The following is a 22496-nucleotide window of genomic DNA, read 5'->3' as shown; positions in this document are numbered from 1 at the left end:
GGGGGGGCCGGCCGCACCGGGCACAACATCTGGGGGTTAGGGTTAGGGGGCGCAAATCCACGGGTTAGGGGGCACAAATTACTTGCCTTGACCCGGGTGCTGACAACCCACGCTACGCCACTGTTTAACCCACAAGAGCCTCTGCCGTGTGATACCCACTTGGCTGCCAGCTTTCTTGCCGAACTCCTCTCTTCCACAAGGTGGCAGAGGTAACCTGGCCCAGCCGGCTGGGATAAACCTCAGGTAAGAAGACTCTGATTGCCATCCAGCGGGTGGAGTATCGAGAGCAAAAGCCTGGCTTTATAAAGACTTGGTTCTGTCCAGAGGGACAGCCCTTCATCTGCTTGGGAGGCAAGCTGAGGACACGCAGCAGTTCAGGTCTACACGGCAGCGGTCAGCAAGCGTGTCACGGAAACATCCCGCGGGAGGAAGCAAGGGGCTCGATGCCCCAATATTGGAGGGATCGTCTCACTTTGCCCTACGCCATGGAAGCCTGTTGATTCCTTTAACTCTGCTGCCAAAGTGCTCCTGTGCATTTTCAGGGGAGGCGAAAGGAGGAGGCGGACAGTTAATTTGGCACCAGACTCTTTGGTGGGTGGATTTCAGAAAGAACCTATATTTTTTTTTTGAGAAGACAAAGAATAGCAATAACTAAACCCCGCAAAGAAAACAATTCCAGGATTTTAAAAAATATATAAAAAAATTAGTGTGCGCTCGCAAGATTCCCTTTCCCCCCTTTCTTACTGGGATTTTGGAATGCTGGGCTCTGTCAAGATGGAATCGCACGACATTTCCGAATGGACTTCATACTACAACGAACCCACGGAGGTAGGTGCCAAATAGGGCAAAAAAAATAACCCCAACAACTTGGGAATAATTTGGGAATAACTTGGGAATGGATGCCTTTTTTTATTTTAAGGAGTAGGGTTTAAAAGAAGCAACTGTGACTGCTCTATTTAAGACATGCATGAGATATAATGTTAACTGTGAGACCTGGCTGTACTGCAATCTTGAAAACTCTCTTGTGTACTTCCAGAGTGTTGGGCTATATACTTCCTTTATCAGAATATGCCGCTCAAAACTCCTGTTGTTATAAGGAACTGTCCCGGGCATCTCTACTAGGCAGACAGAGACTGCGTATTCTACCTGTCGACAACTTAAAAGGAAGGAAAAATAGCAGGCGGTATAATTTAGTTCAGCAATTCAACCTTGTGGAATTCAGTAACATGTAGAATTCACTCTTAGAAGGGGCAGTGGTAGACCCCAGATTGGGTGCCTCTAAAACAGGGTTAGGCAAATCCATGGAGCGTAAGACTATCCATGGAGCTACTAGTGGCTATGTTTTTCTTCCACTGTTGTGGGCAGTAAAACTTCTGAATAATACCAGTTTCTGGGAATCCCAAGGGGGGAGAGTAGGTTTCGCACCCAGGTCCTGCTTGTGGGATATAGCTGGGTCACTGTGAGAACAGTCTGCTGGGCCACCACCAGCTTGACCCAGGAGGTTCTTCTTGTGTTCCTAGAGATGTTAAGAGTTGCCTTCCTAGATCAGACCCCATTATTCCAGAGTTCTGGCCTAGCTAAGGCCAGTCAAAATGAAACAAAAGCTTGCTGCATTGTATCTGGTCAGTCCATGGGCCTGTCCACCTCAGAGGACTGGCTGTGCCTCTCCAAGGTTTCGGACACAGAATCCTTCCCAGAGATTGGGGATTGAACCTTCTACATGCAAGGCATGTGGTCTGCCACGGCGTCACCATGGCTCTACCCCAGGTGCCACTGGAAGGGCACGGAAGCTATGGGTCACCCAGCTCTGTTCTTACCACCTGGCATCCAACCGTTTATTTACAACCTCTGATTATGGGCCAAATGACGTCTCCAACCCCCCATGGGTGTTTACCTCGCCGTTTTTATGGCCATGGTTTTATGGTTACAGTCTGTAAAGTTTTCTAAAGGAAGCCTCCGACCAGGTCGATCGCAACACCTAAGGGCCCAGGCCGCCTTAGTACTTTACATTCCAAAAACGGGAGCTGGGTCTTTCAAAAAACCAACTTTCTCTTAAGCCGACGCAGCATGTACCAATATCGTCTTGGTCCCGTATCCCAAAAAGAGCCATTTTCTCCCGTGGCTCCTGCAAGCTCTTTCTAATCTCAAAGCCACCTTTCTTGCGGTTGGAAAACTTTGCCGTCGATTCCATATTCCCTCGCCTCCCTGCCGTTGCAACAATATAAATTAAAACTGCGGTTGCAGGGTCTTGGAGGTGGGAGAAAAAGGAAAACGTGGTGTCATATTTCTTTCGTTTTTAATTAAATTTAATTACTGAGCAAAGAAGCTTATAATCCCAACATGTTGCTCCTCAGCCTCCTGCCTCCGACCAGGTGTCGGCTAGGTCGCGGCGCCGGCTTCTAAAATGGCAGCGTGTTACCTACTCTGCGGTGACTGACATCAGCTTCCCGGGTTTTTGGGAAGGAGTTCATCCCGGATGCTGGTGATGGAGCCATGCAAAGCATGCAATCTATACTGCTGAGCTTTAATTCCCTCTCTGCCTCCAAAGGGGGCACAAGGTGGCCCTTATGGAGGGGACTGGCTGGGTTTCTCCAATGCCAACACGGTTTGGGTTAGTAGGAGCTTGCCAGCACTTCAGATCCTGAGCTCTGTTGCCCATGCACTTTGGGCGATAGCTGCTTGCTGTTGTAATTCTAGGCAGGGACAATACTTGTGTCCGTCCCCCACCCCTAAAATATATATATAACACCCTGTGTTTGGGAGTAAAAGCAGTGCAGTGCATAGCCCTCTGTCGCCCGAACATGCCTTTTTTGCTTTCTCTCCTGTCCACTGCTGCTACGTGGCCCAGTGGTACCTCGGGTTAAGAACTTAATTTGTTCCGGAGGTCCGTTCTGAACCTGAAACTGTTCTTAACCTGAAGCACCACTTTAGCTAATGGGGCCTCCTGCTGCCACCGCGCCGCCGGAGCACGATTTCTGTTCTCATCCTGAAGCAAAGTTCTTAACCTGAGGTACTATTTCTAGGTTAGCGGAGTCTGTAACCTGAAGTGTATGTAACCCGAGGTACCACTGTAGTTCCTTGCGCTCTCTCAACAATGCACGGGGGGCCAGGATTGCTCCCAAAAACATTCATTCTGGCAGCTAGACTGGGTGGGGACTGGGAGCGGCCGTCGAGACCATATAACACCAGTCCTGAAAGACGTACATCGGCTCCCAGTACGTTTCCGAGCACAATTCAAAGTGTTGGTGCTGAGCTTTAAAGCCCTAAAGGGCCTCAAAGGCCCAGTATATCTGAAGGAGCATCTCCACCCCCATTGTTCAGCCTGGACACTGAGGTCCGAGGGCCTTTTGGTGGTTCCCTCCCTGCGAGAAATGAGGTTACAGGGAACTAGGCAGAGGGCCTTCTTGGTAGTGGCACCCACCTTGTGGAACACCCTCCCTTCAGATGTCAAGGAAATAAACAACTGACTTTTAGATAGGACGGTTGGGAGCCGTCTAGAGTGGCTGGGGAAACCCAGCCAGATGGACGGGGGTATAAATAATATATTATTATTATTATTATTATTATTATTATTATTATTATTATTATTATACCATTCTGCGCATAATGTACTCAAACAGAAGTCTCTTTTTTAAAAGCCTAAGATCAAAATTCAATGGACACTTGCTTGGGAGTAACACTTATGGAACACAATGGAAATCAACTTGAGATAAAAAATAAATCTCTCTAGAACTGATGGCAGCAAGAAGATTGGCTAACAAAATGAAACACTTCACGTGACTCGTACTTAACTTGTGGAACTACCCAAAAGAGGATGCAGTCATAGCTGCTCCTATCAATAGTTCTGCAGAAAGATTAGATAAATTTCCCCAGGGGCAGATAAACTGTGGTCACCATGATGAGATCTAAAATGGAAGCCCTGTCGTACCGCTAAAAGCCAATCCTTGAAGAATAGCGACAAGGGTGGGTGAGCATCTCTGGGATGATGTCTGCTGGGTCACTCAGAGGCACCGAGTCTCCAAAATGGCAGGCTACACGGACCTTTGGCTTGAATCCAACCCGGCAATGCAATCAGCGCACGCAGTAACCTAAGCAATGGAAAATATATTATTAGGGCCACGTCGCTTCCGCCGGGTGCTAAGCTCTGCCTCTTACGCACGGGTTGCCAAGGGTCATTATTTATTTTATTCCCCATATCTACCAGTCTCCCGACAAGTGCAATTCTCTGCGCGACGTTACCCGATATTTTAACATCAGCAACAGCACCGTGTTGTAAACCGTGACTGAAACAATCAAGGTATAACCAACAAAAGCTTAATAATAATAATACAGTGGTACTCAAATTACATACGCTTCAGGTTACATATGCTTCAGGTTACAAACTCCGCTAACCCAGAAATTAGTGCTTCAGGTTAAGAACTTTGCTTCAGGATGAGAACAGAAATCGGGCTCCGGTGGCACGGCAGCAGCAGGAGGCCCCATTAGCTAAAGTGGTGCTTCAGGTTAAGAGCAGTTTCAGGTTAAGTATGGACCTCCGGAACGAATTAAGTACTTAACCCGAGGTACCACTGTAATAATAATAATAATAATGTTTCGCAAGCAGCAGTTCATGTGACTCTGAAAAAATGTCAGAGAATAAAACAGCCCCGACGTTAAGAATAACACAGGCTAGGAAATCATTGTCTTTTAAAAGCCTGTGGAAAAATAAATAGATTCTTTAAAATGCTTGAAGGCAGGCAGCAGGTGGGCCTCTATAGCAGCCTTCCCTAACCTGGTGCCCCCAAGATGTTCTGGACTACAGTGACGGCTATGCTCAGCCGGAACAGCTGGAGGCAGCCAAGCTTCTGAATACAGTGATACCTCAGGTTACATACGCTTCAGGTTACAGATGCTTCAGGTTACAGACTCCACTAACCCAGAAATAATACCTCGGGTTAAGAACTTTGCTTCAGGATGAGAACAGAAATTGTGCTCCAGCGGCACGGTGGCAGCAGGAGGCCTCATTAGCTAAAGTGGTGCTTCAGGTTAAGAACAGTTTCAGGTTAAGAACGGACCTCTGGAATGAATTAAGTACTTAACCCGAGGTACCACTGTACCAGCTTCTGGAAACTACGAGAGGGGAGAGGGGCTCTGCTTGCAGTTTCCTACAGGAATCTTTTTTTAAAAAAAATATTTATTGAAATTTCAGGAATCTGGCTGGCCACTGTGAGAACAGGATGCTAGACTAGATGGGCCATTGGCCGGATCCAGCACTTTTGATGTTCTTATCAGAACATCAGCTCCATCAGCATAGTAATAATAATAATAATAATAATAATAATAATAATAATAATAATAATAATAATTTATTATTTCTACCCTACCCATCTGGCTGGGTTTCCCCAGCCACTCTGGGCGGCTTCCAGCAGAATATGAAAATACAATGATTCTTCAAATATTAAAAGCTTCCTTAAACAGGGCTGCCTTCGGATGTCTTCTAAAAGTCCGATAGTTGTTTATTTCTTTGACGTCTGACGATAGAAAGTCTTTCTACCCAACACTGCAAATCAGGGCAGGCTTACTGTGTGCCCTTGGCAAACCTGGGCGGCAACGGGTGGTTGCTCACGCCCTTGTCGCTTGATGACGCCTCTTTATTTATTTGATAAGATTTCCATCGCAACGTCAGTAGCATAACGATAGCTCAAACTATATGTGGAGTAGAGAGATAGAGATAGCTCAAACTATATGTGTGTGGAGAGATAGATAGATAGATAGATAGATAGATAGATAGATAGATAGATAGATAGACAGACAGAGAGAGAGATCTTCTTTGGCCAGGCATAGTCAAACTCGGCCCTCCAGATGTTTTGGGACTACAACTCCCATCAACCCTGACCACTGGTCTTGTTAGCTAGGGATGATGGGAGCTGTAGTCCCAAAACATCTGGAGGGCCGAGTTTGCCTATGTCTGTCTTTGGCGATCAATCGTAGACAAGTAAGATTGTCTTCCATGAACACGATCTCAACAGTGAGTCCGTAAGTGACTGTGGAGGCCAATTCTGGATCCACACGTCCTATAGACAGACAGACAGACAGACAGACACACACACACACACACACACACACACACACACAAAGGGTAGTATAAAAATTTAATAATACTAATACTACTAATAATAATATATAAATCTTATGATTTTTTTTACGGCAGAGAAGAACTTGTAGTGCTCAGGTCCTGTTTGCAGGCTCCCCAAAGATCAGATCTGAGGTCCACTTATTCCAGCATAGGGTCAGTCAGAACAAAAAGGAAAAACAAACCTGCCTGATCCCAAGGCAGAGGATAGGCCCATCTAGTTCAGTATTGCCTACACTGACTGGTAGCAGCTCTCTGTGGGTTTCAGGCAGGGATGTCTACCTGCAGGTGTGGCTGAGCACGTCTTGCAAAGCCGATGCTCTACCAGTGAGCTTGTGGCCACTTCCAGATATAATTTGCAATAGTTATAAATGGTCCCCAATCCTAGATCACTAAGCAATCTACAAAATATAGAATAAGACACATCATAAATGAAGCAGTAATTAAAAGTAGCCAGGTGACATGGAACAGAAGAACTTAAGAAGAAACACTATACCATTCCTGAGATGCCAGGAATTGAATTTGGGAGCTTCTGCAAAGCACATGTTCTGCCCCTGAACCGTGGTCCTTTCCCCAGACTGTGCCTTAAGGACCACACATTGCACAGTAATAATGTTGTTTAAAGTCTGTCCCTAGATTTACAGTTAAAGAAAGACAGGATGATTAGCAAAGGATGGATTGGGTTAAACAAGGACTTGCTGATCAGAAGGTTGGCGGTTCGAATCCCCAAGACGGGGTGAGCTCCCGTTGCTCGGTCCCTGCTCCTGCCAACCTAGCAGTTCGAAAGCACGTCAAAGTGCAAGTAGATAAATAGGTACCGCCCCGGCGGGAAGATAAACGGCGTTTCCATGCGCTGCTCTGGTTCCCCAGAAGCAGCTTAGTCATGCTGGCCACATGACCCGGAAGCTGTACGCCACCTCCCTCGGCCAATAAAGCGAGATAAGCGCCGCAACCCCAGAGTCGGCCACGACTGGACCTAATGGTCAGGGGTCCCTTTACCTTTATCTTTATCTTAAGTAGCAGCTAATTGATATAGATCTACATATATACAATATTTCATGTGATATATTTGTTTTGGTATTTTATAATTTGTAAACCACCTTGGGTTCTTGGCAGAAAGGCTGTCTATCAGGCTTCCTTAACTTCAGCCCTCCAGATGTTTTGAGACTACAATTCCCATCATCCCTGACCACTGGTCCTGCTAGCTGGGGATCATGGGAGTTGTAGGCCGAAAACATCTGGAGGGCCGAGGTTGAGGAAGCCTGCTGTATATAATCGTAATAAACAAATAAAACACAAATCCTTTTTTAAGAAAACAGAATGCGTGTAAAGTTGACGCCTCAAAAGTTCTGTTTGGAGTGATGATGGAACTCACTGAGCTATATCCAGCGAAAATTAAGAACAGCCCAAGTTAGTCTTGGGGGCCAAGCAAGACTTGATGGTTTGGGGATCATTTGAGTCCCTGCCAAGAGAGACCACACTTATGGTGTGGGATTCGGAGTGACCAAGTCTGGGTCACTTTGCTATTAGCACCACTTCTTGTACTGGGTTCAAGCACCCAGGAAGTGGAATCTGCAAGACACCAAAAGGCAACATATACTGGGCAGCTGACGCTGTATTGCCAGGCCTTATACTACAGCTGGAGCCTTACACCTGGCGGAAGTTACTAGCTAGGTGCAGTGCCGGATTTACGTATAAGCTAAACAAGCTATAGCTTAGGGCCCCACTCTCTTGGGGCCCCCCAAAAAAATTAAAGGAAAAAAACCTGGATGTACATTTCCAAAATATAAGATAAAAAACAAATAAAATAAAACCTACATACAGCAAGAGTGTTTTGTGTTGCGTAGGCTCCTATGATATAAGTAATGGGCCCCGCCAGCTCCCTAAAATATCATGGGTTTGCTCATTTCTATATACAGTAGTACCTCCAGTTGTGGATGGGATCCGTTCCGGAGCTCCGGTCCGGATCCCGAGGGTTCCGCAACTGGAGGTGCCTGTTCTGCGCATGCACGCGGTGCAATAGAGTGCTTCTGCACGTGTGTGCGGTGCGTAGAGTGCTTCTGCGCATGCACAAGCAGCGAAACCTGGGAAAATACTTCCGGGTTTGCTGCTTTTGCAACCCAAAGTTTACGTTACCCAAGGTTCTACTGTATAGGGTGCCTACATTCTGCATGGACTGGTTGCATCGCAACACGTGCAAATGGCTTTAGATACCTATGAGGCCCATAAATTAGCATATAACATATATTCAACACAAAATACAGTGACAATTTGTTGTTGACAAAGGACAGCTGGACATATAAAGGCCCCCATTACCTTCAGTAGCTTAGGTAAAGGTAAAGGGACCCCTGACCATTAGGTCCAGTCGTAACCGACTCTGGGGTTGCACGCTCATCTTGCTCTATAGGCCAAGGGAGCTGGCGTTTGTCCACAGACAGCTTCCGGGTCATGTGGCCAGCATGACTAAGCCGCTTTTGGCAAACCAGAGCAGCGCACGGAAACGCTGTTTACCTTCCCGCCAGAGCGGTACCTATTTATCTACTTGCACTTTGATGTGCTTTCGAACTTCTAGGTTGGCAGGAGCAGGGACCGAGCTACGGGAGCTCACCCCGTCACGGGGATTCGAACCGCCGACCTTCTGATCGGCAAGTCCTAGGCTCAGTGGTTTAACCCACAGCGCCACCAACCTAAATCCAGCCCTGGCTAGGTGTCAGAATTACAACTCTAAGATCAAGCCCCAGGAGAGGTGGAAGAGGCAGTCCTCTGTTGCAAACTGCTCTGGAACCCACCTATGAGCTTCAAAAAGGACTTTTCCATGCAAATGGAAGGGGGATGTCATTGCAAAATATGCCAGGCAACCCCGTCCCCAAAACATTTGCTGAGTTTGTAGCCCTTTCCAAAGCCATCCAGGCTGGTGGCTGTTTTGTAAAGCAGGAGGCGGAACTTAAAGCCCTGTGAATGGAGAACAGTGGGGCAGAGTTAGGCCGCATGATTCCAGTCCTCTCTCCTAGTCCCCCTCTAACACATTCCTTCGTTCTCCCTGATAAAGCTCCTCTGTATAAGACGAATGTGCAAAAGGACAAATACAACACACCTCCAAACAGGGTCAGAATCTTTTCCCTTTCTAGGAAGATTTGGTTTCACCGGGTGAAATCAGCGCTGGCACATTAAGAACACTTCCTACTGTACAGTATTTTAAAAATTCCAGCTTTATTTATTTATGTGCTTTAAATGCCTGTCAGAGGAAAGGACGCTGATCGGTTAACTTTAGGCATCCTGATTTCATGAAGGATTAAGGCTTATCAACAGTTGTAGCTAGAAAGGAGGGACGCGGGTGGCGCTGTGGGTTAAACCACAGAGCCTAGGACTTGCCGATCAGCAGGTCGGCGGTTCGAATCCTCGTGATGGGGTGAGCTCCTGTTGCTCGGTCCCTGCTCCTGCCAACCTAGCAGTTCGAAAGCACGTCAAAGTGCAAGTAGATAAATAGGTACCACTCCAGCGGGAAGGTAAACAGCATTTCTGTGCGCTCTGGTTTGCCAGAAGCAGCTTAGTCATGCTGGCCACATGACCCGGAAGCTCCCTCGGCAAATAAAGCGAGATGAGCACTGCAACCCCAGAGTTGGCTGCGACTGGACCTAATGGTCAGGGGTCCCTTTACCTTTACCTAGCTAGAAAGAGAGCTTCCATGGTCAGAGGCTGTCTATCTGATGACTAGTTTCTGGGGACGAACTGCAGGGAATGGTTACGTCTCTGCCACGGTCAGCTTCCCAGGAACACATACAGCGGAGCTGCGGTTGGTGACTTTCGATCTGCCCCAGCATAGTCAGTTTCTTACACTTTTATTTTTTTCTTTGTCACGTTTGAAGAGTCTGTAAACAGTGGAATCTTTTATGTACCCAAAATGACATCATCCATATACCAAAGAGAGGTGGCAACAGATTTGGGGGACCCCAATGTCTGCAGAACTAGGGAGAGGGGAACTAAGGGTGAGGGACGCCCACAAATGTTTTTAATTTTGTTTTTAATGCTGTAACCTGCCCTGGGAGCTTACAGTGAAGGGTGAGCAATAGATGATAGATAGATGATAGATAGATGATAGATAGATAGATAGATAGATAGATAGATAGATAGATAGATAGATAGATGATAGATAGATAGACGATAGATATAGATGATAGATAGATAGATAGATAGATAGATAGATAGATAGATAGATAGATAGATGATAGATAGATAGATGATAGATAGATAGATAATCAATCAGCCCAATTACAGTTGAGCATGCTCAGTTGGTACACAAAGCTGTCTGAAACATTGAATGCTAGTGGGAACGGGGAACGGAACGGAATATCCTGGAGATGGGCACACCGGCCTGGCTGGCACCCTAAACAGGGCCACTCCGTGCCACGATATTTTGTTGCAGATCCCTCTTGTTATTTATATTTTAAAAGATTTATATATGCCAACATTTTCAATATTTTTTAAAGGAAAAAAAGAAAGAAATCCAGTTATATAACCCAACTATATAACGAGATCGAAACAGGCAATGGGGGGGGGGGGGAGCCAGCGGAAACATTAGTACACACAAGATAAAAGTAGACCAAAACTGAAAAGCCAGCAGCTGGTCGATGAGGGTAAACCAGGAATTTTAGCACAGACAAATGGGAACGCTTTCAGGACTTCCAAAATCTAGAAACCGCCCCCCCCCCCCGGAAGTTCTCATCTGCTGAATTGTGCCTTTGTCGTATTTAGTAAATTTAGTTCAAATTATCAAAGGGTGTGAAGAGGTTTTATACCCAAATGAACCAATTCAGTATCAAAAAGAAGGGGGAAGGAGAACCTAGGCGTGAGCAGTTGCTTCACGATTTCTTCTCATTCTGCAGCAGAGATAAAATAATCCAGATTTCAACACACCAGGCAGCCGACTCATTACACAATCATCCTTGGTTTGGTTAGAGTAATTCAGAACCATCAGGACAGAGAAAATTTGACTAGGGTGGAATCTAGACACATATTTTAAAAAACCGTTGAGAAAACGCTTTTTAAAAAAAGTTTTGAAAAATATATTGCCTTTGCCATAGCTCACCGTCACCATCTAGTGTCAAATTTGTGTAATGCACTTTACAACACACGTTTGATTTGAAGCTGTATAGCTGTGTCCGAGGATATAGTAAACCACTTGCATTTATTTTAAAAAATGCAGTAAAATAGCTAGGGCTGCTTGCTGACCTTTATTAAGGTCCAGAGACTATATTCTCATGGGGGTGGGAGATGGTTGATGGAGGACCCTGGGTGAGGGAGAGGGAAATGTTGGTCTCCTGGATAAGAGGCTGTGAGGAGCTAAGGACTTTTGCTCTATAAGACTCACTTTTCCCTCCTAAAAAGTAAGGGGAAATGTGTGTACGTCTTATGGAGCGAATGCAGGCTGCGCAGCTATCCCAGAAGCCAGAACAGCGAGAGGGATTGCTGCTTTCACTGCGCAGCGATCCCTCTTGCTGTTCTGGCTTCTGAGATTCAGAATATTTTTTTTCTTGTTTTCCTCCTCCAAAAACTAGGTGCGTCTTGTGGTCTGGTGCGTCTTATAGAGTGAAAAATACAGTACTTTTAAGCTAGGACTCTGTATTCTACTTGCTCTGTTTGCTATTATACTGTATTATGAAAACCATAAAAATCTCACCACTGGGAATAATTGGGACTGCTTGCTGGTGTTTAGGCTTAACTCCATTCTAAACGTTTGGTGGGTTGATCAAAAACTCAATTTTAAATAGGTGGACCTAAAACTAGAACCAAAATACAGGAACATTTTGAAATTGCTGAAAGAAGCATGAGACAATCAGAGCAAACGGGCAACCTTAACACTACCATTATTTCTTCATTCTCTGTGACACACCACAAATAAAATTCACCACCAGCAAAATCAGACAAGTAAAGTAAAAAAAAAAGGGGGGGGTAAATTCTGCTTCATTAAGACTGATGGGAAACTTGCCACTATGGGAGAAGGATTTCGGGGAAGACTTACCCCTTTATTGATTAAAATGGTTTTAAATTTGCCGTTCTACAAACAAGGGTTTGAATTAGGCTGTGGGTCACGGCAACAGTTTAGAGTCACCCCTCTTGTAGGTTAATGTAGGTTTATCTTATTGCTGAAAACGTTACAATTGGGCCACTTTCTACTGAGTCACGTAAAAGACTTGGATTAATAAGTAACTTTGCTCTTAGTGCGCCTCAGAATGAGAAAAAACGTGCTTTCATTCAGGCTGGCCAGGACTTTTGCATAAGACAAAAGTTAGCACACTCTTTCAGTAATCGATTAATCTGTTAAAATGAGATATCAGCTGAACGACTCTCAGTTTATCAGACTGCCTTAGCTGTTTTTTTGGGTTCTCAGCGCCTGCAAATTCCAACGACACAAACCAATCTAATGAACAAGATACCACGTTGCAATCGTTATTTTCATAGGTACAGGTGGTCTGCCCTAGACAAAGCTGTTCCAGTTTTATTAATCTGAATCAGTTTTTAGGTACTACCAACTGCACAAACATTTTCACTTTGCACAAAGCACCTAAGGAGTTCGAGTGCAACCCAAAAGAGAGAATGTCTTGTTTGCACCCCCCCCCCTAGGTGGTTCCAGATGAGCCCCCCACTAAAAAGAATAAAAATAAAAATAAAAAATTCTTCAGCATCCCAGATACTGGGAGCAAGACCTATACGAGAACCATTTATTTTTCAAAAGGGAGATTGTTTTAGCTCTCGGTGCCCATGCAGGGGAACAACACATGATTATCAGCTCCTTCAGGTTCCAGATTTCTGTGAAGGCTTGGCAGCGCTGACGTGAAACACCAGTGTTAGCGAAAGTTGCTCCGTCCACACCTAATATGACGAATCTCTGTGTACATGAACTGCTCAGAACCTTAGATATGAAACTATTTAAAGGGTGGACCTGGAAAACGACAAAGGGTCATTTTGCACTACTCACAGCTGTGGAAGCTTTTAAAAAAACACAACACCCCTCAAATCACAATCTATCAAAGATGGGAGCAGGGTTATGCACAACAGTGGTTGTGGTCACTAATATGACCAATATTAACATGCATATTGAGGAAGTACTTGAACAGAAAGCTGATATTTGCTATACAGTGGTACCTCGGGTTAAGTACTTACGGTAATTCGTTCCGGAGCTTCGTTCTAAACCTGAAACTGTTCTTAACCTGAAGCACCACTTTAGCTAAAGGGGCCTCCTGCTGCTGCCGCGCCACCGGAGCACGATTTCTGTTCTAATCCTGAAGCAAAGTTCTTAACCTGAGGTAATATTTCTGGGTTAACCTGAAGCATATGTAACCCGAGGTACCACTGTACATGTAATCAAATGATACTGATCACTAAATATGCCTCTTGGAGACCCATTCACAAATCCCACAGGCCCTGGGTAGTTTGGCTCTTTGGTCGTGTACACATTACTGTGTTGAAACAGCTAGCTCATTCTTTTTTCTCAATTTATATTGAAGCTGCTCTGGGGTCGGCAAGCACATCAAAATGCTGTATTAAGAAACAATGGGATAGATACAGATTGTGACTAAGGTTATATGTGTGTCCACCAAACCAGTGGTTGACGCACACCGAATGCCGAATCAACGGGAGTGTGTGCACAGCCTTTGTAAGAAAGAAACTAGCATTGAGTGCTATAACTCATCCAGACTGATTTGATGATGATGATAGTTTATTACTTGTACCCTTCCCATCGAACTGGATTGCCCCAGCCACCCAGGGCAGCTTCCAAAAGACTATAAAAGAACACAACAAAACATCAGATATTAAAATCTTCCCGATACAGAGCTGCCTTCAGATAGGCAGACTGGGTTTAAAACAGCCAAGACTCCAGTGTCATGTTAAAGACTCGTAGATTTATCATGGCGTAACCTTTCATGGACTCCACAAAAGCTTACACCGTGATAAAACTGTTAGTCTTTAACGTGCCGCAGGAGTCTGGGTTGTTTGTTTGCTACCCCTCTTAACATCCTTAGGTTGGATTTTAGTTTCCCGTTCTGCCATTTTTTAATCCCAGCAAACTTTTGCTTTGCAGTCAAATCTGTCACCGCGGGAAATAAACAAACGGGTTAAGAAAACTTCTTTTCTAGTCATCGGCAGATGTGTGAGAGGGTCTCTGAAAGTCGTTTTGTTTGTGTAACTACAGCAGAAGGATAGGGACCAGGATCCGAGCTGTGGCGTGTGTTCTTTAACGCATCCCTTACAGAAATGCCCCCAGGTGTTTTAAACCTCTGTAGGGTGAAAGGTACAATAACAGGCTGCCGTCCCGTACATATTTACTTTGGAGTAAGACCTGGTGAGTCCTGTGGGGCCTACTTCTGAGTCAATGTGTTTCAGAGTGGGCTGCTACACATGTGTTTAGGACTGCAGTCTCTGTTCTTCCGAAGACACAAAATAGGAGCAGGGAGTCTTAACAGGGCCTCCCTATCCCATTCATGATGGTTTAAATCAGAATCTCTTTGACAATTATTAGCGGGATTCTTTTTAGCCTTGATTATACCTAAAACTATGGGACGCGGGTGGCGCGGTGGGTTAAACCACAGAGCCTAGGACTTGCTGATCAGAAGGTCGGCGGTTCGAATCCCTGCGACGGGGTGAGCTCCCATTGCTCGGTCCCTGCTCCTGCCCACCTAGCAGTTCAAAAGCATGTCAAAGTGCAAGTAGATAAATAGGTACCGCTCTGGCTGGAAGGTAAACGGTGTTTCCGTGCGCTGCTCTGGTTCGCCAGAAGTGGCTTAGTCATGCTGGCCATATGACCTGGAAGCTGTACGCCGGCTCCCTCGGCCATTAAAGCGAGATGAGCGCCGCAACCCCAGAGTCGGCCACGACTGGACCTAATGGTCAGGGGTCCCTTTACCTTATACCTAAAACTGATTGCTACCATTATTGATGGATATCCAAGTCACCTAAAACAGGAGCAGCTCTAATGGTACTCTTCAGATATTGCTGGACTCCGACTCCCATCCATTCAAGCCAGAATGGCCCATGGTCAGACATGGTGGGATTTGTAGTTGACAACTAGACTAGGGCGCTAATTTGACTCCCCTTGGTCGTAGCTGTCAACTTACAGATTTGAAAATAAGGGACCAGCAGCCTCGAAAATAAGGAATCAGCAGCCAAAATAAGGGATCAACAATTACTTTGATAAAATACGTATTTTGTTGCGTGCAAATGGCTTTAGATACCTATTAGGTCCTATAAATTACCATATAGCATATATTCAGCACACAAAAACAGCAACAATTTGTTGTTGACAAAGGACAGCTGGACATAGAAAGGGCCGCATTACCTTCAGTAGCTTATTTAAGGGACATCATCAATAAGGGACAGCATCGGGACATGACCCTGGGATAAGGGACTGTCCCGCCAAATAAGGGACACTTGACAGCTATGCCCTTGGTCTAAAGGTATTCTATAATCCAAAGGTATTCTATAATCTCTCCCCCCCCAAAAAAAAAAAATCTGAAATTTTTGGTAGAAGTCTAAACTGAGAAAGGGGTCACCAAATTTTAAAAACTAGTCCTGCCCCTGTGCCTTAAGCAGTGAGTTGATTGGCACAAATTTAGCAGGTGAATATTTTCCTGGCATGGAGCTAACATGATGGGGGAAAGCTTCATTTTCAAAAAAAAAATATCTCTGCATCAGGCTGCTGTTAACTGCAAAGGAGTTGTGCCAGTGACAACTTTGGCAATTGCGCATGCAAGTCCTTCTGGGGTCTGGTTGAAAAGCAAAACGTTCTGCAAGCCGAGACGGAGTTGGCACTTCCAGCCATTTTTAAGACAACGGCTCTTTTTTCCTCTCTCTCTCCCTCCCCATCTCCAGTGGTCCAGTCCACCGTCCCTCCCAGCCCCCAGATGTTCAGAATTGGTCCAAACTTTCCCATGCAGGAAAAACCGACTTAATTTTAGCACCTTCTGTGGTCTTCGTGGAATGGAGCAAACAGAAACCTGCTGAGCAGGATGCAAACTGTGCCTGAGAACCAATGGGTGTCGTTCAGAGGGAAGGTGGCAACAGGATATGGTTGAAAGGGGGTGATTTTTGGCTCGGCCCGTTCCGTCGGAGCATGGCAGGGTTCTCTATTCAGCAGCAGAGTTTAATTTGAGCCAGGTTTCAAGACGGTGAGCTCCAGAACCTCTTTTCAAGCGGCAAAATTCGGTCTCAGGAGAACTGCCAAGGTCCTGCTGCTGATAAAGAGCCTTTGATATACACAGAGCTTTATGGCCTAAGCTAAACAAGCAGGTCCTTGCCCCCAAGGAGCTTGCAGTCTAAATTTCAACAGTGCAGAGAACAAAGGGAGGAGGTGCAGAAAGAGGAGGGTGAAGGACTGGCAAGCTAGACATGCCTTTCCTTGAGTCCATTGGGAAACATGGGGAGCTTTTCTGTATTGGGGACGAGGGACTGGTGGCTCTGCCAGAGGAGACTGGGACGCGAAGGGTCTTCCCTAGTCCTACACAAGAGACACAAGAAGCTGCCAATGATCTATCCTGATTGGCAGAGGCTCTCCAGAGTGTGGGGCTGCCCACACCAGAAGACGATGTCCAAACAACCCCAGAGTTGTTTCACATCTTCTCTCCCCATAAGGTAAAGGTAAAGGGACCCCTGACCATTAGGTCCAGTCGTGGCTGACTCTGGGGTTGCGGCGCTCATCTCGCTTTACTGGCCGAGGGAGCCGGCGTACAGCTTCCGGGTCATATGACCAGCATGACTAAGCCGCATCTGGCGAACCAGAGCAGCACACAGGAATGCCGTTTACCTTCCCGCCGGAGTGGTACCTATTTATCTACTTGCACTTTGATGTGCTTTCGAACTGCTAGGTTGGCAGGAGCAGGGACCGAGCAATGGGAGCTCACCCCGTGGCGGGGATTCAAACCGCCGACCTTCTGATCGGCAAGTCCTAGGCTCTGTGGCTTAACCCACAGCGCCACCCGCGTCCCTCTCTCCCCGTCCGCCCCCTTTAAATAGAAGGTTTTTCAATCCGGGCTGTTCTGCACTTTCCAAGGACTGGAAAACCCCCCAGTTAGAGGGGGGAAGGTCTGGGACAACCCTGAAATGGAGACAACGTAAAGTGGACCCCCCCGTGCAGAAATGGAGAGGCAGGTTAATGCACATTCGCATTTTGTTCGCTCGGGTGCGGGTAAGTCCTAGCAGGAGTTGTCAGGAATTGAATTTGGGACTGTCTGCACGCAAAGCAGACTTTCTACCACTGAGCTAAGGCCCTTATAATGACAAACCTGGCCGTGGCACAGGAGCTCTGTGATGGGATTCTATGACATTGTTTTGGTGGAATAAAAGCGTTAAGATCAGAATGTGGAAAATATGAAAACAAGGGAAGAGGCAGGAACGAAGATATTGGAGATGTTCTTCAGACTATGGGGAGCCCGGAAAAATTAATAATTAACAATTTGGACTGCAATTTGGTAGGGGTTTTTTATTTTAGTTTGTTGTTTTTAATGGGATTGTGATGTGGATATGTGGATTGGCTGTTTCTATTGGGAAATCAATAAAAATGATTTTAAAAAACAAAAGCAGGAGGAGGGCTGCAGCACTAGAGGGGGGGAAACGGAAAGTTTCTAGCCCACCCTCCAGATGTTTTGGACTACCCATCGGTCCCAGCCAGCACAGGAGAGCTGACCTAGAAAGAGGGAGGGTTTGTTATTCCCGACATGTGACTCCCGAATATTAGAGGCATTATGCAGACCTGACTGCTTGGTCCTTAGCACACTGAAACCGCCCAGGCGAGTTCACAGTCAGGGGAGCATTAAAGTCTGGGTTTCCACCACTTAGAAGTAGTTTTATGGATAGGAGCAAGGGTGATTCTACATGGAGTTATGCTGTAGATGATGCTGATGTGAATTAGAATCCCCGCTCCAGTGTACAGTGGTACCTCGGATTAAGTACTTAACTCGTTCCGGAGGTCCGTTCTTAACCCGAAACTGTTCTTAACCTGAAACACCACTTTAGCTAATGAGGCCTCCCGCTGCTGCCGCCACGCCGCCACCACACGATTTCTGTTCTCATCCTGAAGCAAAGTTCTTAACCCGAGGTACTATTTCTGGGTTAGCAGCGTCTGTAACCTGAAGCGTCTGTAACCTGAAGCATATCTAACCCAAGGTACCACTGTATAATGTGCGGACAGGTGGGAAAACCCACTGTTTTCCTACCTGCAACTGGTCTAAAAGAGTTGCCAGCATTTCTACAGCTCCTGCTCCTATGCCCTAAACAGAAGTCAATCAATTGATTGATTGATTGATTGATTGATTGAAGTCTTACATGCAGACATTTAGTAGGCGACGTTTTCCCCACCACCACACCCCCAAGCACAGGAGCAGGGCCAGTCAACAACAGTGGCATCCTTCTGAATCTCCAAATAGAATCTCCAGTTAAAACAAATATGTGGACACATGCCTTTGGATCTCACTCAGCACTTCCTATTCCTTTCCCTCTGTTGCCTTCCCAACCTGCTGCTTAGGGGGCTGAGTAGTTAACCCAGAACATTGGTGGTTCGAGCCCATCCAGGGATGGCTGTCTTAAGCATATGTGGCGCTGGAGTGCAAAGATCTGCCCGGCGCCCCCCCCCCCAGGTTGCCCAGTCCCAGGCGCTCAGGAGGGTGGAGCCGGCCGGCCGGCCACCTCAGCGTCTTGCTGGCTCGGTCGCCCCCAAATTCGCAGTGCAGAGCCACCCGCAGCAGAAGAGCCTGCCATGGCGCTCTGAGAGATGGGTGGGCTCTTCCCCGGACTCAACTCTAGGGCCCCGGACTCTCGGCCTGGCGCTCCTGAGAGCCCGGCGCCCGGGTGCCCCACACCCCTAGCGCCTATGGGTAAGAGGGCCCTGTCTGTGGGCAAGATTCCTGTATTGCAGAGGGTTGGACTGGATACGATACGATAATCTTTATTGTCATTGTCCCATACAGAACAATTGAAAATCTACATAAAACATTCAAAACCCAACAAGCCTGCTATCCCAGCTATCCCAACCTGGGGTATCTGAAGAAGTGTGCATGCACACGAAAGCTCATACCAAGAACTAACTTAGTTGGTCTTTAAGGTGCTACTGGAAGGAATTTTTTTTGTTTTGACTATGGCAGACCAACACGGCTACCTATCTGTAACTATCCCAACCTGGTTAGCCCCCTAAAAACTCTGATACCCCATTTTTAAATACAATATACTCGCATAGACACTCCTTACACTGCATTTAAAACCAAAATCACATTTGGGTAGAAACTGTTTCTCAGGCGGCTAGTCCTACTCTTTATAACCCTGTACCTTCTTCCAGAAGGCAGAAGCTGAAAGAGATCATTTCCAGGGTGTGCACGATCCTGCGCTATCTCTGCAGCTTTTTATAGCACCTGGAAGCATAGATTTGATCCAAGGGGGGAAGAGTGCACCCATTTATTCTCTCCGCAGTCTGTGGGATGGCCCAGAGTCTCTTCCAACTCTACCATTCTATGGTCCGACTTTTCTTTTTGTAAAAGTTGGCTTTGGGGGCCCTGCTGAATGCATCTGCACCTAACACACTGGTCCTCAAAAATGTGGGGGCAAAATTCCAAGGAAGGAAAGGATCTTAGCAAGTGAATTCTCCTTTCCTCCTCCTAGGGAGCATGTGTGTTTCATAAAAAAGTCCAGAAAAGATGCTCAAGTTCAAAAAGTTTCAGAAACAAAGATGTTCGATGGGAGTTGTTGTAATCCAAAACATCTGAAGGGCACCAGTTTAGGGAAGGTTGATTTAGAATTTTGTTATTCTGCAAAGCTCCGTGTTCCCAATGCCACCAAAATAAATGATATATTACTGCTGGTGTAATGTTAGGGCTTTCACTTGACTAATGAAAGCAGCACAATCTCATGCATCTCTACCCAGGCCATGTTTATTTAGAAATAACTATTTTCAGTGGTGCGTTCTCACCCAAGTAAGTGTATTTTGGATTACAGCTTGGGGTGATTAACCAGTTAAGTGGATCCACTAGGTAAAGGTAAAGGGACCCCTGACCATTAGGTCCAGTCGTGGCTGACTCTGGGGTTGCGGCGCTCATCTCGCTTTACTGGCCGAGGGAGCCGGCGTACAGCTTCCAGGTCGTGTGGCCAGCATGACGAAGCCGCTTCTGGCGAACCAGAGCAGCACACAGGAACGCCGTTTACCTTCCCGCTGGAGTGGTACCTATTTATCTACTTGCACTTTGACGTGCTTTCGAACTGCTAGGTTGGCAGGAGCAGGGATCAAGCAACGGGAGCTCACCCCATTGCGGGGATTCGAACCGCCAACCTTCTGATCGACAAGCCCTAGGCTCTGTGGTTTAACCCACAGCGCCACCCATAAATCTGCACATGTAAAAATCACATAGGTCTAAAGCAAAAGAACAAACAAGCACATACTTCCTTTGTTTGGAGATATTGCAGACAGATATTGCTTTTGGGTATTGAAGACACCTAATATGACATTTGACACCTGCAATTACAAAAGCAACTTGTACTGAAAAGCTGAATTCCTTGAATTCAAAAGTTATAAACCTATACTGTAGTCCCATTAATTGGGACCTGCTTTTTAGCTGATCAACGTGGCTTTTAATTGTTTCACCTAACCGGTTAATCAACTCAATCTTGCAGCCCTAAGTCAAGTATTTCAAGTGCCTAAATCTCTGACCCTCCAGATATTGTTGGACTTCCAGCAGCCCCAACAGGCACGGCCAATAGCCAGCGATGATGATAGCAACATCTGGAGGGCCACTCTTGGCCTACAATGAGGTCCGGTGTCTCGTAAAAACGAGGAGTCCCTACTCACAGGCCTGAAGTTTCGGAAAAGCGATGGCACACTTTTACAAAGTGGGAGGCAGGACCATGTCGCTGGCGCACTTTGAGGGTACCCAGTGCCTGGGGCTGCAGTCCCATCTACATATACTAGGAGGGGAGCCTTCCTGAACACACCTCTGCTTGTGCCATCTCAATAATATTAATAATAATAATAATAATAATAATAATAATAATAATAATAATAATTTATTATTTATACCCCGCCCATCTGGCTGGGCCTCCCCAGCCACTCTGGGCGGCTTCCATAAAAACCAAAAATACAGTAAAATATCACACGTTAAAAACTTCCCTGAACAGGGCTGCCTTAAGATGTCTTCTGAATGTCAGGTAGTTGTTTATCGCTTTGACATCTGCTGGAAGGGCGTTCCACAGGGTGGGCGCCACTACCGAGAAGGCCCTCTGCCTGGTTCCCTGTAGCTTTGCTTCTCGCAATGAGGGAAGCGCCAGAAGGCCCTCGGCGCTGGACCTCAGCGTCCGGGCAGCTCCACTCTTTTCAAAAGGAAAACCCGCTCTTTAGCGACAGATCGGAACAAACATCAATCCAGGGGAAACCGGAATTGCTGTTGGCTCCGATTAAGCGCCAGAGAGTGGGTTTTCACTGGGGGACAGCAACAGGAAGGGTGGAGAAACCCTGAGTCAGGATTGCACCGTGCGGCTGCTAAACCAGGGGGCATGTTGGTTACCCCAGTTTAATGCTTCAACGAGCAAGATTTTGCAAACCGGCCCTATCTCCTCAGCTGCAGGGACGGAGCAGATTTGACTCCTGGTTTCCCAACCAAGGGGTGGGCTTTGATGTGGCTGTCGCCATGTTTCAAAGGTCTTCTTGTACACAGTGCAGAGGGATGAGAGATACCTTTGGGGAAAGGGGAGACCACGCCAGGGCTGCTTGCCAGACCTGCCCCCCCCCCGCCCCCACATGCAAACAACAGATTCTAATGTCCAAGGCTGCCTGTCCGGGGGTGGGGGCGAGGAGGGGGTGATGGCCCCGGTCCAACTTGCACAACGCCAGCGTCTGCTGTGCTGTTTAGAAAGGATTTGGGGCTATCAGGGAGATGAGAGAGGCCATGGAAAATCTAAACCCCACGCTCTCCTCCTGAGCAGCAAAAACCGGCAAAACCTGCAGCGGGAAAAGTTGCAAAGGATGGAAAAAGTGAAGAGGGTTCTAAAGAAAATTGCACGCCCACAATTGGACAGCTTTTCCAGGGGAAAAAAAATAGAATTTAAACTTCTGTGCAATCCCGGTTGCGGAAGAAAAGAACGTGAAGGCCCAGAGGTCACCATCTAAACATTTATTTATAATCCCGCGAGCTCGAAACCTTACTTAAACGAAAAGCAAGTGTTATGTATTGAAGTTCTCACCCACTATTTAATAGCAAGAGTCGTCCAACTTATTTGCAGCGCAGGGAAATGTGTTCAGTTACAGAGCATCCGTGTAATGTTGTGCAGGGCTCAAACCTAAGCCGTGACATCCAGAAAGAGGCACAAATACAAGATGGGTGACACCTGGCTTGAGAGCAGTACACGTGAAAAGGAT

At 46.5% G+C, this 22496-nt stretch overlaps 1 protein-coding gene across 2 annotated transcripts in view; it reads left to right on the top strand.

Annotated features, from left to right (window-relative positions):
• FOXA3 (forkhead box A3) overlaps window positions 1-22496 on the top strand; it is a 33986-nt gene that overhangs the window by 297 nt on the left and 11193 nt on the right. The window contains exon 2 of one of the 2 annotated variants that reach the window (XM_081922243.1): window positions 139-828. In XM_081922243.1, coding sequence (XP_081778369.1) covers window positions 757-828 — 72 coding nt within the window. In that variant the 5' untranslated portion in view covers window positions 139-756. Of the gene's footprint in view, window positions 1-129; window positions 829-22496 lie in introns of those variants that run through there. The other variant, XM_081922244.1, reaches the window with a different exon arrangement.

Source organism: Podarcis melisellensis (assembly GCF_964234715.1).
Source record: "Podarcis melisellensis genome assembly, chromosome: 8".
NCBI classification, from domain to species: Eukaryota; Metazoa; Chordata; class Lepidosauria; order Squamata; family Lacertidae; genus Podarcis; species Podarcis melisellensis.
The sequence above is the reverse complement of the archived record's forward strand: the minus strand, read 5'-3'. Positions and strand labels throughout refer to the sequence as shown.